The 13,267-nt window shown below is 53.2% G+C and overlaps 1 protein-coding gene across 3 annotated transcripts in view; it reads right to left on the bottom strand.

Moving 5' to 3' along the window:
• The window catches only part of PACS2 (phosphofurin acidic cluster sorting protein 2), a 92,780-nt gene that overhangs the window by 28,109 nt on the left and 51,404 nt on the right, over positions 1 to 13,267 (bottom strand). For all 3 annotated transcript variants that reach the window (XM_064293098.1, XM_064293099.1, XM_064293100.1), the window contains exons 2-6: positions 7,658 to 7,745; positions 3,326 to 3,415; positions 1,805 to 1,930; positions 796 to 958; positions 144 to 217 (exon numbers count right to left, since the gene is read on the bottom strand). In XM_064293098.1, coding sequence (XP_064149168.1) covers positions 144 to 217; positions 796 to 958; positions 1,805 to 1,930; positions 3,326 to 3,415; positions 7,658 to 7,745 — 541 coding nt within the window. The remainder of the gene's footprint in view (positions 1 to 143; positions 218 to 795; positions 959 to 1,804; positions 1,931 to 3,325; positions 3,416 to 7,657; positions 7,746 to 13,267) is intronic.

Here is a 13,267-nt window from a genome sequence, read left to right as displayed (position 1 = left end):
CTGTAAGGCCTGAAGTTGGGGGTGCCTGTCTTGTCCCCCTGGCCCTCTGTTTCTGACCCACCAAGTCATGTCCCTCAGCCCTCCCGGACCTCGCGTGTCACCCCCCCAGGCCCTCTGTGTCACGTCCCCCTGGCCCTGGTCACCTGCCCCTGGACGGCATCGTCGCTGGCCTCCTGCTCCGAGGAGAAGCTCTCGTACTCTTCCTCAGAGTAGTTGTCTGCAGAATCAGCACATGGAAGAGAGATGCCTTTAGATTCTGTTCTGGACCTTATGGGTGGGGGCTGCGCTGACGACAGGGAGGCTGCCCTGTGCCCCCACCACCAGCTGTGTCCCTCACGGACCCCTCTCAGACCCTCACAGCCCTTCCCACCATTGCTCGCTGCAGCCTGAAGCCTGTGCTCAACACATGTGCTGCGTCCCCACCACTGGTGGCACCAAGCCCCCAACCAGCCCCTTCTTGCTGAACACGACAGGGCTGCGTGCTGTGGCTGAGGCGTCATGGCCAAGACTTCCAGAAGGGCACGCCAGCCACGTGCTGCAGGTTCTCCTGACCACTTCTTCATCCCCACCTGGCCTCTCACCCTACGCTGGATGTGGCGTAACACCTGATACAACTGGGAGGCAGCTGGTGCAGAGGCAGGAGGGGTACAGGGTGCCTCTCAGACCTCACAAGCATCAATCAACACAGACCCACAGGCGCCCGCATGGACCCACGGAGCACTGGCTCAGACCCACAGGCACCCACGTGGGCCCACAGGGTGCCGGCTCAGACCCACGGGTGCTAGCTGCACTCACCCGTGGACTTGGCCTTGGGGCCAGTGTGCATGGCACCATCCTCGTGGTCGATAGGCTGGCTGGATAGGGAGAAGATCCAGATCTCGGCGACCTTGACGGTGGCCTCCTTGATGCCGCTGCACAGACCCAGCACCTGGCCGCCCTCGGACGGGTGCTGCATCACCTGAGCAGGGTTGGGGAGGGCCAGGGATGTGTGGATGCACAGCCAGCTCAACCTCATGTCCCTGAGCACCACCAACACCCAGCGGCCTTGGCCCCAGATACCCCCAAATGCATCCTTGTCCATGCCCAAGGACAATGGCAGATGGGTTAGGCATCCTCAACTGGCCCTTCTCCCAGAGCTGACCTGGCAGCTCCAAGATGGTCCGAGCTCCTCAGCCTGGCCTCCAGGCCATCTCGGCCTACGCACGGAGTCCCTGCCCCGGAGTCCCAGCCTAGCCCACCAGCTCTAGCCACACCATCCCCGCACCTCCTGAGACAGGCTCCACAGCCCCCAGAATGGACCCTACGCCCCCACGACGGTCCCCGTACCCTGCAGGTGCTTCGTCATTGGTTAGTTTCAATTTGACATGCCCCTCCCTTCCCCACTTGAATGCTAGACCAAGCTGAATGTGTATGACTGGGCTGTGCAGCACTGCCCCGGGGACCTGCCTTGCCTCCCTCTGGCTCTGGGGACAGGGATGCATGGGCTACTGAGGAATTGGCCAGGGGAGAGGGTCCTGGCACTGACAGGGACGCTCTCCTGGGAAGAGCTCAAGACAGGCCACCCAGGCCACACCCACCCTCTGAGTAAGGGCGGGATGGGCTTGTGGGTGACTGCAGGGACGGGGCACACTGAGGGCCACGGGTGCAGACGGAAGATGCCTTGGCAGAGACAGCTGCGTGGCCGGGTCTCAGACTCTTCTGGTCTGTGCAGTGGTGCCGACTGGCTGGCCAGGGGCACAGTGGGGCTCTGACTCACACGGGATTGTAGCTTGGAGGCTGGCCCACATCTGCACCGAGAACCCACCTCAGCCATGTTGATGGAGCCTGCGGCCAGAGTCTTGTAGCCCAGGATGGTACGGTTCTTGTACCGCTTTCTCCGCTGCAGCATGATCTGAAGTTTGTTGCCTTCTCTTTTCAGGAAGTGAGGGTACTGTGGGTACAATCGAGGTCACGGCCCCGTCAGTGCAGGCAGAAGGCCTGCAGGGCTGGTTGCAGTGGGGCAGCAGTGCCCTTGGGACGAGCAGGCCACCATGGCTGGCGCTCAAGGGAAACCACAGCCTGCACGTCTGGGGGGGAGTCTGGGTGTTGGTGAGGTCACGACCCTGTGGAGGACTCTCCTACAAAGTATGAAGGGTTTTGCTGTCTAGAGGAAACGCTGCCACCCATGCAGCAGGGCGACTCAGCCCCCACCCCCCGTGCAGCCCAGTGCTGTGAAGCCCACCAGTGCACATACTGCAAACGCAGACTCCATAGACCTGCAGAGCCCGTGCATACAGCAGGTGCTCACAACCTCTTTCTTAGAGGACAAAAGTATGAACCAATTAAAAATACCAGGGTGATGGAATGTTCTAGATCTTGACTGTGGTGGTGGTTACATGACTGTATACATTTGTCAAAACTCACAGAACCAGACACTTAAAAAGAGTGAATTGTATATTTTATAAGTACAGCTCAATAAACCTGAACCCCACCCTCTCCCCCCAAAAAAGAAAAGAAGGAAAGAAAATCAACTACAAAGACCAGAAGCAGGCTGGTTGGCGTTAGCCCCTCAGGTGAGCACGGGCAAGCAGGTGCTCACAACCTGGCACGGCAGGTAGTCAGGATACCCTCCGTGGCTGGCCGAGTAACAGCTGGCAGGGCTGTCGTGGATTTCACTAAACCGCAGCCCTGTCTCACACGCTGGAAATGAGGTTTCTGACGGATGTGAAGTGAACTGACACTAAATATCTTGTGATCTTTAAAACAGCCTTGGTGGCACACTGGTTAAGGGATTGGCTGCTAATCAAAAAGTTTGGTAGTTCAAATCCACCAGCCGCTCCTTAGAAACCCTCTGGGGCAGTTCTACTCTGCCCTACAGGGTCACTACACGACAGAATCGAGTCAACGGCAGTGAGTAGAGCAAGCGTATTAAGCAAGAAGACAGTGCCTCCGCAAAACCTCAGTGACACCAATCCTACCACATGTACGCCAAAAAGTGGAAAAAGGTAGGCGTGCTGCCATTGGGGCCAATTTGGGGGAGGTGCCCAGAGCTCCCAGACCACTGCTAGGCAACTGAGAAACACTTTGAGGGGTTCGAGCTTAAAATACCGATTTCCATATATTCTTCATCATCTTTCCTAAATTACCAGACTAAAATGACTTCAACTTGATAATTTGATGTCTTGGCCTCACTACATTTTTTGTGGGAATGGAATGAAAAATCCAGCCTGACAAACCGAAGTAAATGTTCTAATCTTGTAAGAATAAATCATGATCCAGAAGAAATCTGCAGCCCTAAGGGAAACTTGACATTGATGGGTCTTGCCCACCCCCGGGGGTCCCCCACCTGCAGTGAGAACGTCAGTGCCAGGTCCGTCTCCACTTGTCCACTGGGGGGCAGCACAATCTCGTGGGAGCGCAGAACTCGCTTGGAGCCCTAGGACGAAGACAAACACCTCACTGAAAGGGGCCATCTTGAACACCTTGGGATGGGTTCTCTTTGACAATGTTGGGATGAAGACACACAGATTGAGGCGTGGCAGGCATAAGACAGTGCAATTCCCAGAGACAATGCAGGGACATTTATAAAAAATCTCCTATCCTTTGACCCATCAATTCCACTTCCAGGAATCTGTCCTAAGAAGTGAGAGAAATCAAGAATGGCCACTGCCAAACGTGATACCATTACAAAGCTGTACCAGTAAGGTTCAGGGGTAACAGACGACACAATGCTGAAGTTCATCTGGAAGAACAATTGTGCAAGATGCCAAACATTTCTCAAAAAGTAGAAAAAAATGCGGAACGCTGGCCTCCTAGAGAGAAGCAGTGGTATAAAGCTACAAAGATGAAACATGTAGGCACCGCCACGAGACTACATTGGAAGTCCAGAAACAGATCCAAGAAGGGATATAACCAAAAAACCAAACCTGTTGCTGTCGAGTCGATTCTGACTTATAGCAACCCTACAGGACAGAGTAGAACTGCCCCATATAGTTTCCAAGGAGCACCTGAGGGATTCAAACTACCGACCTTTTGGTTAGCAGCCATGGCGTTTAACCACTGTGCCACCAGGGTTTCCAGAGGATATATGGATATGTACAAAAAAAAATAGCACATAATAAAAGTGAGACTTGCAGAGAAAGTCAGTCAACAAATGCTTGTGGTAAGTGGACAATAAATCATTTGTATAAAATACAACAGGATCCCAACCTCAAACTTGATACTCGAATAAATTCTGAATGGATTAAAGATGTTCATCACAGAATTGTTTAAAAAGCAACTGTTCCAGGGCACTGTTTCCTTTGACAGCGATACCGCCATACAGTGGAGAATGGAGACTGGAAAGCTAGTCGGTAAGTCGGGGTTACGGCAGGTGGCAGGCTCCTCGGGGGATGGCTGGGCACCACGGTTCCAAGAGGGCACTGGGCTCTAGCTCCTGGGAGGAAGCTCAGCAGGCCCCAGCCAGCGCCTCAGCCCCTGGTCTGCCCTCAGAACCACACACACCTCCCACGAGTCCCGAGAGCTCAGACACATAAAACACAACGGCCCCTGTCACATTCAGGCACTCACTAAGTATCTGCTGTTATCAATCAATGATGAAAAGGTGTTCACAGCACCCTGTAAACTCTCTATCAGAAAACTTCACTAGCAGGGTCCTCCTTTCTCCTAGGAGGTTTTTCCCTATTAAAAAATACAACACAGCCTGGAAGGCTGGGTTAGAAAACAGCTACAGGGGCCACCCTGAGTGGGGATTATATGTGCATTTCAGTTAATTCTCTTTGCTTGGCCGTGTTTCCACAATTCATCTGTATCACTCTGAAATTCTCTTTTGTTCTCAGTATTTCTGTATGATTCACACTGGCCAAAAAGTTAGAAACAGCCTAGAAACCCACCTGCGGCAAGTGGCTCAGTGCAGCCCAGACAGAGCGTTCTGTGGGGACGGGGGGCAGCTGAGAGCTGGCGGGGAGGCCCCAGGCTACAGGCACAGTGCGTGCGGCCATGTCTACCCACTCGGCCCCTGACAGTCCCTCCACTGCCTGGGCCACAGCTCCTACCTGTCCCCACTTGTGATGCGGGGTGGCTGTGTCTACCTCTCGGGTGGGGCTAGAACTAAACAGGCTGACAAATGAGAGACACAGCAGCCCCGGTGTGCTGAAGAGCTAGAGCCCACCTGTCGCCCTGTGGTGTCCCCATTTATGTTCTGAGAACACACAGGCGCAGTAAGCACACACAGAGGAGACGGAGAAGGGAGAGCCCGACATGGTCACGCACCCACGTGGCCTCCTCCAGCCCTGCCTGCCGGTGGGGACCCGCAGACTCTTGAGTTAGGGGTCTGGGCCTGGCACCTACAGCGGCCTTCGTGTGTGCTGCATGAGGGCTGGGCAGGCAGCTGTGGGAGAAAAGCCTGGAGGTAGGGGAGTGGCTAGTGATGAGGAGGTGCAGTGTAGCAGGAGACGGCAGGAGTGGTATGGGGAGCAGCCCACGAGGGCAGGGGTCGGGAGGGACCATCCACACTGCTGGGACAATGCTCCGCCTGGCTGGTGTCCTGCTGCAGGCAGAGCTGACAGCAGCTGGCCACTGCCCTCTGGATCTAGGTGCGTCAGCACCCAGGCAGTGTCCGCAGGCTACTCTGGCCAAGGACCTGAGCACTGTGGATGCCAGACAGGCCCCCTCCAGCCAGCATGTGTGCTCCTGCGGTGCTATGGGTGCAAGGCCTCCAAGCTGCTCTGCTGACGGAGCCCCTCCTCTGGTGTCCCCCTTCCTAAGGGTCAGCCCTGCATTTGTTGCCCAGCCCACTCCTTCACAGGTGTGTGCCCCAAATGTGTCTACACCTGCCTCTCAGGGACCTGGACCAGCCCAGCCAGTGACAGGGTGCAGGGTGAGAACATGAAGGGCCAGGTGAAGGCCAGGCGTGGGAGTGGACACAGGCGAGTCAGTGCCACCATGGCAGTAGCTTCCTCTGGGAATTAAGGAGGGAGGCAGTGAGATCAGTGGAGGGTGTGGGTGGTGGTGGTGGTGAGGAGGAGGGGCAAAACGACCCCTGGGGTGCAGGACTGAGAAGGTGGAGCTGGGTGGGTGGAACATGAGGGCTGGGTTCGGGGCTGCAGGGGGTGAGGAGGGTGAGTGGGGGGGTCTCCAGGTGAGTCGGGGCGGGGGCAGAAGAGGGCAGTAGAGGGTTGTGAGGCTGGAGTGGGGGCAGTACGTGTCCTCTCTGAGGCAGAGCCACCCACACCAGAGTGGACGGCCCCGCGGTGCTGGGCCAAACGGATGGGCCAGCTTGCGCTTTCGTGACTGTCAGCCCCAGCTGAAGCCCTCGGAGGGTCCCCGTGCTGGCAGCAAGATCTCCGCTGGACCTGAACCCCCAGGCCCCCAGGGCAGGCTGAGCCAGCCCGTCTGCATCCTGGGGGGTCCTGGGGTGCAGTCACCCTCGCTCACACAGCTCCTCTGGGTGAGAAAGATTTCTCAAGATCTTTATGTAAAATGCAGCAGTTTTGGTTGGTGGCAACTGTCTCTCCATAGGGAAGGGGGTGGGCCTTGGCTCCCCACATACTCCACCCTAGTTCCTGGTCGGAGGAGGGCCGGTGCCAGTGGGCCAAGGATGTATGCTCAGGAGCACTGACCAACCAGCACAGGGATGGGGTGCAAGGCGTGGCGTCCTGCAGCCAGGACCAGGCCCTGTGGGCCAGGGTGGGCTCAGCCAGTCCCTGGGATTAATGGTGCAGGGGAGCCTGCCCTGCGGAGCTCACAGCCTGGGGCATGAACAGGGAGACCCGAACCAGCGCCAGGTGAAGCTGCGCAACGGAGACGGGACCAGTGCCTCTGAGACACCGCGGGGGGGTGCTGGGGGGCAGGGGGGGTGCAGGTTAAGTGCATGATGAGATGCACTGGCAGCCGAGCAGGTGAGCTGCAGGGGATGTGCACCTGCGATGGGTTCTGCCGGGGCCACAGGAAGCAGGTCTGAATGGGCAACTGTCAGAATCAATGCACACACCCGCCAGGAGCCCTGGGCAGCAGGGCCCCATCCACAGAGACGCGGCAGCCACTACACAGGGAGAGGCAGTAATCTCTAGGACCAGCAGGCCCCTACCGCGGCAGGGACGGTGTACGAGGAGGAACACCTCCTGGATCACAGCCCCCCACCCCACCATGACAGGGGCGATGTAAGACAGGGAAAGCCTCTTGTAGGAGCCTGGGGGCCGTTTCAGCCCCAGCACTACTGCCCGCTGAGCATAGGGGCCCTGCTTGGCCCTCCCTGCTGAGAACCCCTCATGGGCTGCAGTGTCGCACAGTCGTCGGGGATGAGGGTGAGTGTGTGGCCATCAGCGGTCAGGGCTCCTGCCTCCCTTCTCTGCAGGGCCCACGCCCTGGCCATCGGTGGTCAGGGCTCCTGCCTCCTTTTTCCTGCAGAGCCCAAGCCCTGGCATTGGTGGTCAGGGCTCCTGCCTCCCTTCTCTGCAGAGCCCACGCCCTGGCCATTGGTGGTCAGGGCTCCTGCCTCCTTTCTCTGCAGAGCCCACGCCCTGGCCATTGGCGGTCAGGGCTCCTGCATCCTTTTTTCCTGCAGAGCCCACACACTGGCCATCGGTGGTCAGGGCTCCTGCCTCCTTTCTCTGCAGAGCCCACACCCCCCCGCCACCTCTGGCTGTGGTGGAACCTGGGGACGTGTGCAACCTGTTACCTGCATCTTGACGGCGATCACCAGGGAGATGAGCTCCTTCTCCAGCTCCTTGAACACCACCAGCTTCTTTAGGGTCAGGCTGCACAACCTGGAAGGGAAGACACACGGTCACAAGTGACCAGGCCTCACCTCCCTGTCCTCGGTAACCCCAAGGCCCCCTCGCTGCAGCACCAACCGTGCCCACTGACCTGGCTGCGGCCTGGCCATTGTATCTTCCAGGAGTTCTGACCCAGCCCCAGCCAGGCAGGGAGCCACCCATGGTGTCCCCCAACTAGGCTGGCAGGCAGGGGCCCCCCATCCCTGAGGGTCCCAGAGGTCAGGATGCCCCTCTGTAGAAGTTGCTTAGCACAGGCAGGGGGTGGTACACAAGGGATTCCAAGGGCCACAGTCTGGGGTGGCCTCCACGGCCCTGCCCCCCTCCATAGCCCTGCCCATCCCTGCCCCCCACAGCCCTGTCCTTCACAGCCCCCCACAGCCCTGCCCCCTCCCCACAGCCCTGTCCCCCCACAGCCCTGTCCTTCACAGCCCTGCCCCCTCCCCACAGCTCTGTCCCCCACACGGCCCTGTCTCTCCCACAGCTGTCCATCCCCCTCACAGCCCTGTCCCACACCCAGGCCCTGCCCGCCCCCCTCCTCACAGCCCTGTCCTTCACAGCCTCCCCACAGCCCTGCCCTCTCCCCACAGCACTGTCCCCTCCCCACAGCCCTGTCCTTAACAGCCCTGTTCCATGCCCAGGCCCTGCCCTTCCCCCCATAGCCCTGTCCTTCACAGCCCCCCCCCACAGCCCTGTCCTTAACAGCCCCCCCACAGCCCTGTCCCATGCCCAGGCCCTGCCTGTTCCCCCCACAGCCCTGCCCCCTCCCCACAACCCTGTCCCCCCACAGCCCTGTCCTTCACAGCCCTGCCCCCTCCCCACAGCCCTGTCCCCCCACAGCCCTGTCCTTCACAGAGCCCCCCCACAGCCCTGCCCCCTCCCCACAGCCCCGTCCCCCCGACAGCCCTGCCACAGGGATGTCCCTCTGGAGGAAGCCCTGCGGGCCATCTCTTCCTAGCACAGCCACCCTACCACTCCCAGCTCTGAGGACAGTCTGCTCCACCCACCAGGCTGCTGTGATTCTAAGGCCTCTGCCTCACTGAGCAAGTGAAGCGCAAGGGGAAAACGACAGAGAAGGAGATGAAAGCTTAAAAGAGACTTAATGTTCACCAGGAAAGACCATATCCTAGGTCATAAAACAAACCGGAACAGACGTGAAGGGAATGAATGATGCAAAGCATCTTCTCGGACCAAAATGCAGCTCAATCCAAGACCAACAACAGAAGGGCATCTGGAAGCCCCCAAAGACAGAGAAAACGAAACAACGTGCTTCTAAACAGCTGTGGGTCACAGAGGAATTCACCACAGAAGTTAGAAAATATACTGAACGGGATGAAAATGAAAATACAACATATCAAAAATAGTTTTTACGCTAGTAAGCGGCCATCAATTGGTCTCAACCCACCTGGAGCAAAGGAGAATGAACACCACCAAAGACACAAGGTAATTATGAGCCCAAGAGACAGAAAGGGCCACATAAACCAGAGACTACATCAGCCTGAGACCAGAAGAACTAGATGGTGCCCGGCCACAACCAATGACACCCTGACAGGGAACACAACAGAGAACAGGAGAGGAGAGGGAGCAGAAGAGCAGTGGGATACAGACCTCACATTCTCATAAAAAGACCAGACTCAATGGTCTGACTGAGACTAGAAGGACCCCAGAGGTCATGGTCCCAGACCTTCTGTTAGCCCAAGACAGGAACCATTCCCAAAGCCAACTCTCCAGACAGGGATTGGACTGGACTATGGGATAGAAAACGATAGTGGTGAAGAACGAGCTCCTTGGATCAAGTAGACCCATGAGACTATGTGGGCAGCTCCTGTTTGGAGAAGAGATGAGAAGGCAGAGGGGGGGCAGAAGCTGGCTGAATGGACATGAAAATGGAGAGTGGAGGGAAGGAGTGTGCTGTCTCGTTAGAGCGAGAGCAACTAGGAGTACATAGCAAGGTGTATGTAAGTTTTTGTAGTTTGTGTTTCAAAGCACGATAAAAATTAAAAAAAAGTTTTAAACTTTTTAAAAACTGCATTAAGTAGATGTTTACAGCTCAAGTCAGTTTCTCATATACAAATTTATACACACATTTTATGTGACCCTAGTTGTTCTCCCTATAATGTGACACACTCCTCCTTTCCACCCCAGATGGTCCGTGTTCATTCAACCAGCTCCTGTCCCTTTTTGCCTTTTCATCTCACCTCAGGACAGGAGCTGCCCATTTAGTCTCATGAATCTACTTGAGCTAAGAAGCACACTCTTCATGAGTATGATTTTATGTCTTATATAAAAAAAATTATAGTCCAGTCTAATTTTTGTATGCAGAGTTGGCTTCGGGAATGGTTTCAGTTCTGGGCTAACAGAGAGTCCGGGGGCCATGTCTTCCGCAGTCCCCTTAATGGTCAGTCAGACCATTAAGCCTGGTCTTTTTACTAGAATTTGAGTTCTGCATCCCACTTTTCTCCCACTCTGTCAGGGGCTCTCTATTGTGTTCTCTGTCAGGGCGGTCACTGGTGGTAGCTGGGCACCATCTAGTTCTTCTGGTCTCAGGCTGACGGAGTCACTGGTTTATAGTTTCCTTATGTCTTTGGTGTTCTTCATTCTGCTTTACTCCAGGTGGGTGGAGACCAATTGATGCATCTTAGATGGCTTCGAGTTTTTTTTTAATTGTGCTTTAGATGAAGGTTTACAGAACTAGCTTCTCATTAAAAAAATAGTACAGATATTGTTTTGTGACATTGGTTACCAATCCCAAAACATGTCAACACTCTCCCTTTCTCTACCCTCGGTTCCCTATTACCAGCTTTCTTGTCTCCCGCTGCCTTCTAGTCCTCGCCTCTGGGCTGGTGTGCCCCTTTAGTCTCATTTTGTTTTATGGGCCTGTCTAATCTTTGGCTGAAGGGTGAACTTCAGGAGTGACTTCACTGCTGAGCAAAAGGCTGTCCGGGGGCCATACTCTCAGGGCTTTTCCAATCTCTATCAGGCCAGTAAGTCTGGTCTTTTTTTGTGAGTTAGAATTTTGTTCTACATTTTTCTCCAGCTCTGCCTGGGACCCTCTATTGTGATCCCTGTCACAGAAGTCAGTGGTGGTAGCCCAGCACCATGAAGCTGTGCTGGACTCAGTCTGGTGGAGGCTTGATAATTGTGGCCCATTAGTCCTTTGGACTAATCATTCCCTTGTGTCTTTGGTTTTCTTCATTCTCCCTTGCTTCTGATGGGGTGAGACCAGTAGAGTATCGCAGATGGCTGCTCACAAGATTTTAAGCCCCAGATGCTACTCACCAAAGTAGGACGTAGAACATTTTCTTTATAAACTATGTGATGCCAATTGAGTTAGACGTTCCCCGAGACCACAGTCCCCACAGCCCTTAGCCCAGTAATTCCGTCCCTCAGGGAGTTTGGATGTGTCTATGGAGCTTGCATTATCTTGCCTTGGTCAAGCTGTGCTGGCTTCCCCAGTATTATATGTCTTACCCTTCACCAACATTACCACTTGTCGACTGTCAATTTAGTGTTCTTCCATCCCTACCCCTCCTTCCTTTGTAACCATCAAAAATTGTTTCTTTTTGTGTACCAACCTTTTCATGAGTTTTTATAGTAATGGTCTCATACAATATTTGTCCTTTTGTGATTGACTTATTTCACTCAGCATAATGCCCTCCAGGTTCATCCATATTGTGAGATGTTTTGCAAATTCATCACTGTTCTTTGTCATTGCACGGTACTCCGCAGTGTGTACGTACCATAATTTGTTTATCCGTTCATCTGTTGATGGGCATCTGGGTTGTTTCCATCTTTTTGCTATTGCGAACAATGCTGCAATGAACATAGGTAAGTGTATGTCTATTCGTGTGACAGCTCTTTATTTCTCTAGGATATATTCCTAGGAGTGGGATTGCTGGGTCATATAGCATTTCTATTTCTAGCTCTCTCCGGAAGCGCCATATCGTTTTCCAAGATGGTTGTGCTATTTTGCATTCCCACCAGCAGTGCATAAGAATTCCGATCTCCCTGCAGCCTCTCCAAGATGTTATTTTCTGTTTTTTTTATTCGTGCCAATAATGTCGGGGTGAGATGGTATCTCATTGCGGTTTTGATTTGCATTTCTCCAATGGCTAGTGATTGTGAGCATCTCCTCACTTGTCTGTTAGCCGCCTGAATGCCTTCTTTGGTGAAGTGCCTGCGCATTTCCTTTGCCCATTTTTAAATTGGATTGTTTGTCTTTTTGTTGTAGAGGTGTTGGATTTTCCTGCACATTTCAGAGATTAGACCTCTGTTGGATCTGTCACAGCCCAGATGTTTTCCCAGTCTGTAGGTTCTCTTTTTACTCTCTTGGTGAAGCCTTTTGATGTGCCTAAGTTTTAAATTTTTATAAGATTCCAGTTATCCAGCTTATCTTCCGGAGTTTATGTGTTGTTAGTTATGGTTTGTATTCTGTTAATGCTGTATATTAGGGCCCCTAGCGTTGAGCCTATTTTTTCTTCTATGATCTTTATAGTTTTTGGTTTTGTATTTAGCTCTTTGATCCTTTGTCAGTGAGTTTTTGTGTGTGGTGTGAGATGTGGGTCCTGTTTCATTTTTTTGCAGATGGACATCGAGTTTTCCCAGCACCATTTGTTAAAAAGATGGTTTTTCCCCATCTGATGGAGTTTGGGCCCTTGGCGAAGATTGGGTGACCATAGGTGGATGGATTTACATCTGGGTTCTCAATTCTGTTCCATTGGTTAATGTATCTGTCGTTGTACCAATACCAGGTTGTTTTGACTACCGTAGCTGTAGAGTAGGTTCTGAGGTCAGGCAGTGCAAGTCCTCCTACTTTATTCTTCTTCAATAGTGCTTTACTTATGCGGGACCTCTCTGCTTTCCATATAAAGTTAATAATTCGTTTTTCCATCTCTTTAAAGAATGCTGTTGGCATTTGGATCAGGATTGCATTGTATCTGTAGATTTCTTTGAGTAGAATTAACATATTCGCAATGTTGAGTCTACCTATCCATGAGCATGGTATGTTTTTCCATTTAGGTAGATCTCTTTTGGTTTCTTGCAGTAGCGTTTTGTAGTCTTCTTTGTATAGTCTTTTACATCAGTGGTTAGATTTATTCCTATGTATTTTATTTTTTTAGGGGCTATTGTAAATGGTATTGTTTTCCCGATTTCCTTTTCATTGTTCTCTTTACCGATATATAGGAATTCAGCTGATTTTTGTATGTTTATCTTATATATGCCTTGGTGTTTTTCTTTTGGGGTCCATCCTATATGGGGTTTGTTCAGCTTCTTGGATGGTCGCTTTTCATCATTCATGATATTAGGGAAGTTTTCTGTCAGCAATTCTTCAATGATCCTCTCTATGTTTTCTGTTTTCTCTCCCTGTTCTGGAACTCTGATCACTCACAAATTTTTGCTTTTGATTGTATACCACATAATTCTCAGGGTTTCCTCATTTTTTCTTCGTTCTTTTTTCTGATTTTTCCTCAGAGTTGTATCCAAGAGTTCGTCTTCAATTTCACTGGTGCTGTCTT

Source organism: Loxodonta africana, chromosome 10 (genome assembly GCF_030014295.1).
Source record: "Loxodonta africana isolate mLoxAfr1 chromosome 10, mLoxAfr1.hap2, whole genome shotgun sequence".
In the NCBI taxonomy this organism is placed as follows: domain Eukaryota; kingdom Metazoa; phylum Chordata; class Mammalia; order Proboscidea; family Elephantidae; genus Loxodonta; species Loxodonta africana.
The sequence above is the reverse complement of the archived record's forward strand: the minus strand, read 5'-3'. Positions and strand labels throughout refer to the sequence as shown.